General features: G+C 48.6%; 1 protein-coding gene across 1 annotated transcript in view; it reads right to left on the bottom strand.

Annotated features, from left to right (window-relative positions):
- Positions 1–12,331, bottom strand: part of LOC147251636 (titin-like) — a 196,372-nt gene that overhangs the window by 65,692 nt on the left and 118,349 nt on the right. The window contains exons 134-150 of the mRNA XM_086221099.1: positions 11,797–12,096; positions 11,433–11,551; positions 11,142–11,319; positions 10,738–11,022; positions 10,316–10,609; positions 5,060–5,359; positions 4,557–4,738; positions 4,346–4,475; positions 4,042–4,232; positions 3,516–3,945; positions 2,827–3,132; positions 2,560–2,741; positions 2,283–2,412; positions 2,007–2,158; positions 1,772–1,919; positions 1,319–1,484; positions 959–1,110 (exon numbers count right to left, since the gene is read on the bottom strand). Coding sequence (XP_086077225.1) covers positions 959–1,110; positions 1,319–1,484; positions 1,772–1,919; positions 2,007–2,158; positions 2,283–2,412; positions 2,560–2,741; positions 2,827–3,132; positions 3,516–3,945; positions 4,042–4,232; positions 4,346–4,475; positions 4,557–4,738; positions 5,060–5,359; positions 10,316–10,609; positions 10,738–11,022; positions 11,142–11,319; positions 11,433–11,551; positions 11,797–12,096 — 3,645 coding nt within the window. The remainder of the gene's footprint in view (positions 1–958; positions 1,111–1,318; positions 1,485–1,771; positions 1,920–2,006; positions 2,159–2,282; positions 2,413–2,559; positions 2,742–2,826; positions 3,133–3,515; positions 3,946–4,041; positions 4,233–4,345; positions 4,476–4,556; positions 4,739–5,059; positions 5,360–10,315; positions 10,610–10,737; positions 11,023–11,141; positions 11,320–11,432; positions 11,552–11,796; positions 12,097–12,331) is intronic.

The raw sequence follows: 12,331 nt of genomic DNA, 5'->3' as shown, positions 1-12,331 counted from the left end.
GAACTGTACTAGTTTATATGGGAATCTGTTCATTATATTTTGTAACCCTCATTCATATAAATGTATTCATATAAATATTTGCTACACCAGTCAGTCAAACCCAGTAGACTCCAACAGAAAATTATCATTAGAATAGATAAAAGACTTCTGGGTCAGGATGGTAGAAGCATAGGAAAGGGGCTCCTTGGTATTGACATTGTGAAACCTCTTTTTTGTCAGGTCTAAAAAGATACTTGGAACTGTAAATTCATCTTTGGGAGGATGTTGATCATGACCAGAGGAAGACTGAAAAAAATGGCTGGGGAAGTGGAATGAAGTAAACAGTCAGCAAAATCTTCTAGCAACAGGGCAAAGTGAAGCAGAGTAGCTGAGGCAACGAAACATCTCGCAAGCTGTAAGGTTATAGGGAGATGGCTAAAAAGGACCTGAATGATGAATTATGTGTTAAGAGATGGAGGGGAATGCAGGTGTTAACAAGTACTTGAGGAGGAATGGGTGTTTAAATGGAATATCAGTGTGTGTGTGAGTTTAAGAGCTGCATCGTTACTCCTCTTTTCATAAGGAAAATCTACTCATGACAAGTGGAAAAGATGTGAGGAAGCATGGATGTAATATGCTCAAGAATACATGATTAAGTAAGGTTGCCCTGACAGCATGTTAAAATAAGTACCTGTATCTACACTGATATGGTATTTTTGTTTTGTTTTTTCCCTCCTTTTTTTTTTTTTACTTGTTATTGGGAAAAGAAAAAAAGTAAATTGTGTTAAATGTTGATAATGCCACTGGAGACATGGAGACATTTCTTAATAAAAAGAGAATAAGAAGAGAACTCTTCCCTCAGATTCAATCAAAATTGATCATTCTAATTCTCATGGGGGGATTAGGGACTTTTGTATTATACTCATTAAGAAACCTGTCAGCGGTATCAGTGTTTTGAATAATGCCTCTAGGTTCTTACAGGTCTGGTCCTGGATAAGCATCGGCCCAGCAGTGGATGAGGGACGGCTGGGTCCAGCCTCGTTATAAGCCACCACTCTGAACTCGTACTCATCTCCCTCTGTCAGGTCGTCCACCTTGAAGCTGGTGGTGTCGATGTCTCTCCTGTTACACCTGCGGGCCACAACAAAGACAATGTAATTAACAAAATATATAAACAAGGAGGGTTTTAGAAGTGAAGCTTTAACTTCCTCATTTTTATTTTCACACTTGTCATCTTATAATTAATTCATAAATTTATTAAACTGGATTAGGATTGAGCACAGCTTGGGTCCAGGTCTTGAGGAACAGGAACAAGTACACCTTTATGATGAAGATTTACCTCCTCCAGGCCTCCTTTTGGGTGCCACTGGAGTCCCAGCAGAGCAGATCCACGCTGTAGTGAGTGACAGGCGAACCACCATCATTCTTTGGAGCTTTCCAGGTGAGAGTCACCATGCTCTTCTGCACACTCTGGATCTTCAGCCTGGTTGGAGGATCTGGAGGATCTGAAGACACCAAGGATGCATGGAAGGTGATTATTATGACAATATCTTCCAGGTGTTGGAGGATTTCATGGTTGAACAGCCAGTACAAATATCCAGTTAGCTCCCCTGAACCATTAGCTCCTCTGAACTATAAATGTTATCACAAAAGTTAGTTGGATTAGTCCAGGGGCTCCTCACCGAGGGTCAGTTCAATCTGTAAGTACCTCAGTGGTACCTACAGTAAATTTTAGGAGCTATCATGTCAATAAACTTCTTCAACTAGCAGATAAAATAGTAAGCAGACGTACGTATGGGATCTCTGGCTTTGGTTCCATCGACGGAACCAACGAATGGGCCAAACCCAAAACGATTCTCTGCCCGGATGCGGAACAGGTACTCCTGCCCCTCAATCAGGTCTGGAACCACCAGAGATTGAGCAGAGCAGGCCGGATTCACCTGAAAGAACAAGACCAAGGTCAGAAATCAACAAATCTGTTGTGTTGTGGTTTTAATAACCTGGTGGTGTCTCCAAGTGTATCAGACCTTTGTCCAGGCTTTGCCATGTACTGTCTTCTTCTCAATGAAGTAGCTCTTCACTCTCTCTCCACCGTCATTCTCTGGAGGTTTCCAAGTTAGTCGGCAGGTTCCTCTCGTCACATCGCTCACCTTCAGGTCTCGTGGAGGTCCTGGTAAGTCTGGGTAAGGAAAAAAAAGGAAGAATTATACAAGAAGCCCAAAAGTAAAAATACTCCCAACTCAAACAAATTACCACCCCCCCCCCCAAAAAAAAGGAAAAGAAGGGTGAGATGTTTTACATACCTAGCACGTTGACTCGCACTTTGACCACTTTATGTCCAGCAGGGCTCTCAGCATTGATGATGTATCGGCCACTGTGGTTCAGTTTGCTCTCGGGGATGATGATGATGGAAGTCAGGTCAGTGGAGTGTATCTGAGGGCAAGTGGCAGAAGGACATCAGAGACACAATACACTCTAAAACCATTAAAATTCATTGGTGGATTATGTAGATAGTTGAGTTTGTATAGTACTACAGCAAAGTCTGTTTTTGAAGAGTTAAATCAACATAAACAGTCTCACCTCGGAGTCAACAGGCAGCATGTGAATTTCATTCTTCTTCTCTGTCTCGGCCGTTCCATCAAAGGTCCAGGTGACTTTGGGAACTGGTCGTCCCGTGATGGTGGCAGGGATTTGGATGGTCGTTCCTGCTCTGCAGTTCAGCAGGTCATGAGCACTTACATCAAGAGACACTGCTGGCTCAACTGGAGAACAAACCCAGGTTTAACCAATGTGTTCTGATATATCAATATGTGCACATGCATGTAAAATTATCTGTGGAATATTTACCTAAGATATCCTGAACCAGGATATCAGCTGTCTTAGCGGGCTCAGAGTTGCCAGCAGTATTTACAGCATAGATCCTGAATTTGCACTTCTTGCCCTCCTTCAGGTCAGGGACAGTGATCTCTGTGGAGGGGTGGAGCTTGTCAGCAGGGTTAACTCTTCTCCAATCAGCAGAGCCCTCCTCGTGGACCTCAATGATGTAACCCTTGATGGGGCTGCCGCCGTCTTTGTCAGGTGGAGTCCAGGTAAGAGTGATGGTGCTCTTGGTTTTGTCTTTAACCTCTGGTGATCCTGGTGAGCTGGGAGGATCTGAGAGAGGAGCAGAGAGAGTCAAAGTTCAAGCAACCAGCATGCCAAATTACACTTTGTAAACATGAAATGAACTATGGACTGGCAAACTCACTGACACACATCTGCCTTTCAGTCTCCAAGAATAATACTGGAATGTTTCACAATTGTGTTGTTACAGCCAAGGACATTGTACATTTACAGAAGGTTCTACAGATCTTTTTGAACATTCCCATAGAACCTGACTTGGACCTGACTTAGTTCTCTGAACTAAAAGAAGACATTCCTGGAATGGTCACCTGCTAAAATCCGCTGGAGGAGAAAAGTCTGAATTTTAATAAAGCTCAGAGCAGAAAAGAAACAAGTGTGTAAAATGTAATTGGTAAACTACTAGTGACACTCACTGCATGGATCCACAGCGAAACGGCACTCAGTGGCCTCACTGGGCGGCCCGACTCCTGCAGCATTACATGCCGCCACCCTGAATTGGTACTCTGTGCCTTCAATCAGCCTCAAGACGGTATACTGCAGGCCCTTCACAGCTGGTTTAGTGACAGGCGAACGGTTGACGCGACCCCAGTACACAGCTCCACGCTCCCTCTTCTCCAGCCAGTAGCCCTGAATGGTGGAACCGCCGTTGTCAAGTGGAGGATTCCAGGTCAAGGTCATGGTGCTTGACGTAGCAGCAATGATCTTGGGGTTACGTGGTGGCCCAGGGAGGCCAAAGGGATCCCGCAGCTGGACCTTCTCTGAGTCACAGCCGTCACTGACACCATACTTGTTCTCTGCCTTGACTCTGAATTGATAGGTACCGTTCAAATCTAGTTTGTTGACCTGATGGAAGACAAATAAAAGAAGTTTAAAATTGCTGTTGGAGGTAGCTTGTATTGTAATCAATTGTTTTTTTGGATCAGTCAAACTTGAACTAACCCCATATCTCCGGTCAATGAGGTTAATGGTTAGAGCGTCATAATCAGACTTCTTCTTGCTGGCGTCTCTACGCTCAACAATGTAGTTGGTGATCTCACTGCCTCCGTTATCCTCTGGAGCATCCCAGGTCAGGTAGCACGAGTCCGCCTTGACATCAGACACCACAACGTTCCTTGGAGGAAGAGGACGGTCTGCGGACAAAGGATGAAGCACCAGAATGAAATGTCAATATTTTATATTTGAAGATTGCCCAGTAAAGGTCTGTTGACATCTTTCACCACTACTTTATCTCTGGTGATCGTACCGAGGATCTCCACTCGTATGATATGTTGAGCTTTGCCATGGCAATTCTCCCCCACCAGCTTATAGTTGCCTTTGTCCTGTCTAATGGTTTCTGGGATTGCAATCTTTGTCCTGATGGTTGTCAAATTCACCTGATAACAAAAAGAGTTTGACAGCATATTATTTTCAGACAAAGACACATGAAATTCTATGCCAGTCAAAAGAGTTCTTACCTCCTCTGTCTCCAGCGTCATCTTTTCATCAGCAGGCTTATCAATCACCACATCATCCTTCATCCACTGGAGAGTCGGCAGAGGAAGTCCCTTCACCTCGGCTGGGATGTCAATGGCAGAACCTTTCCTCACAATTATGGCGTTGTTCTTGAAGAACTTCAAGATTGTAATAACTGGTGGAACTGTGGACACAAATACTTGTCAGATCAGAAGGTAAGACTCCACTGTGAAAGCTGGAAATGGAGTATTCTTTATTGACAGGAGAGACCAGAATCACTTTTCTCAGTGGAAAAGATGAAGTTAGCAGTGAGCTAGTTCCTCAAATCACCCTCCCTTTTCCAGTCAGTTTCAAGGATGAATTCCTGTCAGATTAAATATTTTTGCACCCTTGCAAAATTTTTATTGGATGTTGTTCTTGTCATTCACATTTTGATTTTTATTAAATTCTTCCATCCAGTCCACTTGACAAAATCATAAATGTGTGGATTTTATGAGTGTCTTACTTTCATCGTCCTGGATCCTGGCCGTCACTGGCTTGGAAGGAGCCCCATTCCCAATCTCATTCATAGCTTTGACACGGAACTGATACTCCTGGTTTTCTGACAGGTTCTCAATGGTCCCACAGCACTGAGGGAAGATCTTGCGGTTGGCCACTTCAAACTCAGTGCTGTCTGATCTCATCTTCTCCACATAGTAGCCTATAATGGGGCTGCCACCATCGGAGCGAGGTGGCTGCCAGGCCAGTGTAATGGTGTTCTTGCTTCTGTTGGTGTAATGCAGCTTCTCAGGAGCAGATGGAGTACCTGCAAGACAAACATGGCAGGAAAGGTTACACACTTCACCACAGAATTTTCTCTGTTAGAGTTTTAGCACTGGTGGACACTTTTTTTTTTCACAGTATCCTTGCTTTCCTTCAGCTTGTACTTGCTAATGATGGTTCCTCTAAAACCACTACAATCAGTTATGGTGTTCCACAAGGGTCTGTGCTTGGACCAGTCCTCTTCACCCTATACCTGCTTCCTCTAGGTCACATGATAAGGAAACACCCAATGAATGTTCACTGCTATGCAGACGACACTCAGCTGAACTCATCAATGATCCACATGGAACAAACCAGCTGACTGAACTGGAGGCCTGTCTGAAGGACAGGAAACATGGAGGACCATCATTTCCTTTATTAAACTCTGACAAACTGAAGTTCTTGTGCTGGGCCCAAACACCTGAGGACCACCTGATCTGATGAGACAGGTACCCTGGATGGCATCACCCTGGCCCCCAGCACCACCATAAGGAACCTGGGAGTTCTGTTTGATCAGGATCCTTTAACTCCCACATTCAAAAAATCTCCAGGACGCCTTCTCCTTCTTCTTCTTCTTCTTCTCCTCCTGGAACGATCACCTTATTGTGGTGGAGGAGTTTGAGTGCCCTAGTCACCCTAGGAGCTATGCTGTCTGGGGCATTTTGCCCCTGGTAGGGTCACCCAAGGCAGACTGGTCCTCGGCGAAGTGCCAGACAAAGAATGGTTCAACAGACCCCTCAGGGAGAAAAAGAAAAGACCACAGAGTTGGTGTACCCAGCCCGGAGGGGCACCAGGGCCCTGCCCTGGAGCCAGGACCGGGGTAGGGGCTCGATGGCGAGCACCTGGTAGCCGGGCCTCATGGGGCCCAAAAAGGAGACATGAACTCGTCCTCCCTTGGACCCAACACCTGTAGGAGGAATCGGAAGGGTCCGGTGCAATGTGGCTTGGGTGGCAGTCCAAGGTGGGGGCCTCAGCTGTCTGACCCCCCAGGCATGGAAGCTGGCTTTTGGGACATGGAACGCTACCTCTCCAGCAGAAGGAGCCGGAGCTGGTGGAAGAGGTTGAGCATTACTGGCTAGATACAGTCAGCCTCACCTCGACACATAGCTCCGGGTCCGGAACCCAAGTCCTTGAGAGGGGTTGGACTCTGTCTTTTGCTGGTGTTGCTCTGGGTGAGAGGCAGAGGGCTGGGTTGGGCTTTTAGTCGCCCCTATAATCTCTGCCTGTACGTTGGGGTTTACCCCGGTGGACGAAAGGGTTGCTACCCTGCGCCTTCGGGTCGGGGAACTGGTCCTGACTGTTGTCTGCGCTGATGCACTGAACACCAGCTCAGAGTACCCACCCTTTTTGGAGTCCTTGGGAAGGGTACTGGATAGTGCCCCGACTGGGGACTCCGTGGGCAATGACAGCGTGACCTGGAAAGGTGTGATTAGGAGGAATGGCAGGCCCAACCGGAACCCAAGTGGTGTGCAGTTATTGGACTTCTGTGCAAGCCGCAGTTCGTCCATAAATAACACCATATTCAAACATAAGGATGCCCACCGGTGCACATGGCACCAGGACATCCTAGGTCGACGGTCAATGATCGATTTTATAGTCATATCATTTGACCTGCGACCGCATGTTCTGGACACTCTGGTGAAGAGAGGAGCTGAGCTTTCAAATGATCACCACCTGGTGGTGAGTTGGATAAGGTGGCAGGGGAAGACGCCGCGCAGACCCAGGAGCCCAAATGAGTCGTGAGGATTTGGTGGGAATGCCTGGCGGAAGAACCAGTCAGAATGATCTTCAACCCCCACCTCCGGCAGAGCTTTGACCACATCCCGGGGGCGGTAGGGGACATTGAGTCCGAATGGGCCATGTTCCGCTCTGCCATTATTGAGGCAGCTGCTGTGAGCTGTGACCGTAAGGCTGCTGGAGCAGGTCGCGGCGGTAATCCTCGAACTGGCTGGTGGACACCAGAGGTGAGGGGAGCCGTCAGACTGAAGAAGGAGGCTTACAGGACATGGCTGGTCTGTGTGTGGTCTCCAGAGGCAGCTGACCGGTACCGGCAGGCTAAGCAGTGTGCAGCCATGGCAGTCGCCAAGGCAAGGGAGGAGTTCGGTGAGGGCCATGGAGAATGACTATATGTCGGCTCCTAAAAGTTTCTGGCAAACCGTCCGTCACCTCGGGGGGGGGGGGGCAGCAACTTGCCTACACAGTTTACAGTGGGGACAGGAGGCTGCTGACGTCACCTGGGTAGATAATTGGGTGGTGGAGGGAATACTTTGATCAATCCCACCAACACGTACTCCATGGAGGAGACAGAGTTTGGGGAGCGCTTGGGGGGGGGGGGGGTCGTCCAATCTCTGGGGCAGAAGTTGACGAGGCAGTTAAGCAACTTCACAGTGGCAGAGCTCTGGGGGTGGATGAGATCCGCCCTGGGTATCTCAAGGCTTTGGATGTTGTGGGGCTGTCCTGGTTGACATGTCTCTGCAACATTGCGTGGACATCGGGGGCAGTGCCTTTGGAATGGCAGACTGGGGTGGTGGTCCCCGTCTTTAAGAAAGGGGACCAGAGGGTGTGTTCCAACTATCGGGGGATCACACTCCTCAGCCTCCCTCGTAAGGTCTATGCCAGGGTACTAGAGAGGAGGGTCAGGGCGATAGTCAAACCTCAGATTGAGGAGGAGCAGTGTGGTTTTCGTCCTGGCCGTGGAACCGTGGATCAGCTCTTCACCGTCGCTAGGGTGCTGGAGGGGGCATGGGAGTTTACCCAACCAATCCACATGCGTTATGTGGATCTTGAGAAGGCTTACGACCGTGTTCCCAGGAGCACCCTGTGGGGGGTACTCCCGGAGTATGGGGTGGACGGCCATTTGGTCATTCTTCCGGAGGAGTGAGAGTCTGGTCCACATTGCCGGAAGTAAGTCAGACTTGTTCCCAGTGAGGGTTGGACTCCACCAAGGCTGCCCTTTGTCACCGGTTCTGTTCATGACCTTTTTGGACAGAATTTCTAGACGCAGCCGGGTGGTCGAGGGGGTCGAGTTTGGTGGCGGGAGGATGTCGTCTCTGCTTTTTGCGGATGACGTGGTCCTCTTAGCTCCATCAGGGCACGACCTCCAGCTCTTGCTGGGACAGTTCACAGCCGAATGTGAAGCGGCTGGGACGAGAATCAGCACCTCCAAGTCTGAGGCCATGGTCCTCAGCTGGAAAAGGGTGGTTTGCCCACTCCAGGTTGGGGGGGGGGGTCCTACCTCAGGTGGAGGAGTTTAAGTATCTCGGAGTCTTGCTCACGAGTGAGGGTAGCATGGACTGGGAGATTGACAGGAGGATTGGTGCAGCATCCGCAGTGATTCGGGCGCTAAACCAGTCTGTTGTGGGAGGGAGAGGGAGCTTCGCCAAAAGGCGAGGCTCTCGATTTGCTGGTCAATCTATGTTCTAACCCTCACCTGTGGTCATGAGCTCTGGGTAATGACCGAAAGAACGAGACCATGAATACAAGTGGCCGAAATGAGTTTCCTCCGCAGGGGCTCTCCCTTAGAGACAGGGTGAGAAGCTCAGTCACTCAGGAGGGACTCAGAGTAGAGCTGCTGCTCCTCCATGTAGAGGAGTCAGTGGAGGTGGTTCAGGTATCTGGTGAGGACGCCTCCCTAGGGAGGTCTTCCAGGCATGCCCAACCGGAAGGAGGCCTCGAGGCCAACCCAGGACATGCTGGAGGGATTATATCTCTTGGCTGGCCTGGGAACGCCTCGGGATTCCCCCGGAAGAGTTGGTGGAAGTGGCTGGGGAGGGACAGTCTGGGTGTCCTTGCTGAGGCTGCTGCCCCGCGACCTGGACCCACCGGATAAAGCGGAGGAGGAGGACGACGGCGATGACGACGGCCTTCTTCCATCTACGTAACATCGCTAAGATCAGACACATCCTGTCTCAAGAAGATGCAGAAAAACTAGTCCCTGCTTTTGTCACTTTCAGGCTGGATTACTGCACTTCCTTCCTACCAGGCTGGACCAATAAGTCCCCAAAGACTTTCCAGCTGGTCCAGAACGCTGCTGCCCGCGTGTTGACTAGAACTGGTAGCAGAGACCAGGTCTCTCCTGGACTGCTTCTCTGAATGGCTCCCTGTCAGATTCAGAACAGATTTTAAAATTCTTCATCGATCATCAAAGTCCTAAACAATCAGGCTCCTTCATCCCTGACAGAGTTCCTCGTCCCCTATGATCCAGCTAGAACCCTTCACTCCCAGGATGCAGGGTTACTGCTGGTTCCTAGAGTTCTAACAGTAGAATGGAGCCAGAGCCTTCAGCTATCAGGCTCCCCTCCTGTGGAACCGTCTCCAGTTTCTGTCCAGGACCCAAACCCCCTCTCTATGTTTAAGAGCAGACTTAAGACCTTCCTTGTTGATCAGGCTTATAGTCAGGACTGCTTAGGCTGGCCCTTAGATCTGCTGCTATAGGCTCAGACTGCTGGGATCTCCCATGATGCACTGGGCTTCTCTCTCCTCCTCCTGTCCTCATACGTGTTACTAACTCCTCTTCTTCTCCCAACATCCCAGATCCCGGTGCTGCTGGAGGAGGCTCCAGACCTGAAGAGGCTCCAGCTGCCACCCGTAGCTCCACCTGCTCATGTCCCTGTCTGTCCATCAGTCCCTCCTCCTTTCTCTCCCTCTTTATCTCTGTCCCTCTCTTTCCTTCTGTCTCTCTGTCTTCCTCCATTCTCTGTCATTGTCTCTGTCCTGCTCTCCTGCTCTCTCTCTGTCCCCACTGATCCTGGATCTGCTCCACCTTCCTGCTGGTAAAGGAAGGTTCTGGTGGCTGCTGTTGCGGGATGTGTTTGCTGATGGAGAATTGTTGGGTGGAGGTTCATTGAAGGAGTGAGGTGCTAGACCTGCTCTACTTGGAAAGCGTCATGAGAGAACTTTTGTTGGGATTTGGCATTGTACGAATAAAATTGACTTGACCTGACTAATCTGGCAGATTTACCTTTTGGATCCTCTGCCAGTACAGGGCCCAGGTCAGCAGGAGCACCATCTCCGTATTTGTTCCTAGCAATGACCCTGAAGTCATACTCCTCGCCTGCCAGCAGGCCCTGGATGTCGCACTTGCAGGACGCAGTCTCAATGGGCTGGCGGAAGAGCTTCATCTTGGCATCTTTTCTCAGCACCTCATAGCCAATGATGTCACTGCCACCATTGTCCAGGGGGTCAGACCAGGTGAGAGTTATGTTTTTCTTGGTGACCATTACAGTCTTCAGGTCGACTACAGGTCCAGGGACATCTACAGAAACACAAGTCAGTTAAAAAAATCAGCTAGTTGAAGATACTTCTTGCATATTTGCTGTTCCCTGATAAATAATGAGGTTGTAATTATGAAATTTCTAGAACTGGAAGATGTTTAATTCTGACCCATAACATCCACTTTGGTTTCGGCAGTCTTGGTCCCGCTGCTGTTGGTGCCAGAAATCTTGTACTTTCCATAATCTGCCCTTATTGCCTTCTTGATGAACAGAGTACTGTTGTTGCCATCAGTCTCCACAATCATCCTCTCTTTGTCGATCTCTGCCTCATCTTTGGCCCATTTGACTTCCGGCTGGGGTCGTCCCCTCACTACAGCGGGGAGCCTCAGAAACTCGCCAGCCTTGATGATGATGCCGTTCTTCACAGAAACATCAAAGTCAACAGCAGGAGATTCTGAACCAAAAGGACAGCAAGAGACAAATAAAGTAACTCTCTTCTCAAGACGATAAAAACATTCCCATATGACATGTCAGCTATATACATCCAAAGTCTGACAAGAAAAATGCCTGTACCTTGAGGCTCCTTCACAGTGACAGGTTCAGTAACCCCAGGAGCTCCAGGACCAGCATCATTAATGGCAATGACCCGGATGTAGTAATCCACTCCTTCGCTCAGACCTGTCATCGTATATGTCAACTCTTTACACCTGAATTCTGTGCTCCGAGTCCAGTCCTTCTGTCCAGCCACCACCTGACAATCCAGGGAAAATGGGCTCTTTTTTATTTCCATTACACTTAAAATCTGTAGTTTTGGGAAAATGTTTCACAGTTTGGTTTGAACTTGTAATCATATTATAACAGTACCTTCTCAACATGGTATCCTAGGATGTCTCCTCCACCGTTGAACAATGGGGGCCTCCAAGCCACGATGACTGAGTCCTTCCCAGTGTCCACAATCCATGGAGTTGGGGGGCCAGGAGGCACTGAACGGTGGGAGGGGAGATGTACTTAAAAGGTTTTCATCAGATTTACTTTGGCAACCCTGGTCTCTACTTATAAAAGCTTATAAAAGCTAGAGAACTCCACCTGATTAGTTATGTTTGATACACAAATATTAAATGTTGATGATGGCATAATTTTAAAACAGGTACAAATTATGATATCAATCAAGTATCAGTGTCAGTGCGCAGGTGCTGCATGGTGAACTTTCATTGTGCTGATAACTTACAGATGGCATCCATTGCCATGGTGCGGTCAGTGGGCTCGCTGAATGGCCCGGGCCCAGCGAGGTTTTCAGCACACACCCTAAAGATATAGGTGAGACCCTCCATCAAGCCAGTGACCTTCACCTCCAGCGAGTTAAGGAGGGCGTTGTTGACTCGCGTCCAATGTTTGCTGTTCACCTCCTTTCTTTCAATCCAGTAACCAAGGATTGGGCTGCCATTGTCCTTCGGCTCATGCCAGGAGATGTGGGCAGAGCTCGCTGTTACTTCATGGACTCTTGGGGTGTTGGGAGCATCAGGAGGATCTGAGGGTAGACAGAACATTTAATTGGTTCCTATATAACATCTGTAAGAAAGAGCAAGCTGGATAGCATCAGATTCACAACCACCACAGCTTGTCACCCCTTGGACAATGACCTTGAAGTAGTTGACAAATTCTGGTACCTGGGTGACATGTTAGATTCTGGAGGAGGGTCAGAGACAAGCTCAATCACAAGAGTACAATGTGGCTGGAAAAAGTTTAAGGAACTCTTGCTGTTC

This window comes from Aulostomus chinensis, chromosome 12 (genome assembly GCF_037954235.1).
Source record: "Aulostomus chinensis isolate RoL2024-O1b breed Wild chromosome 12, RoL_Achi_v1.0, whole genome shotgun sequence".
In the NCBI taxonomy this organism is placed as follows: Eukaryota; Metazoa; Chordata; class Actinopteri; order Syngnathiformes; family Aulostomidae; genus Aulostomus; species Aulostomus chinensis.
This window is presented reverse-complemented; position numbering and strand designations above follow the sequence as displayed.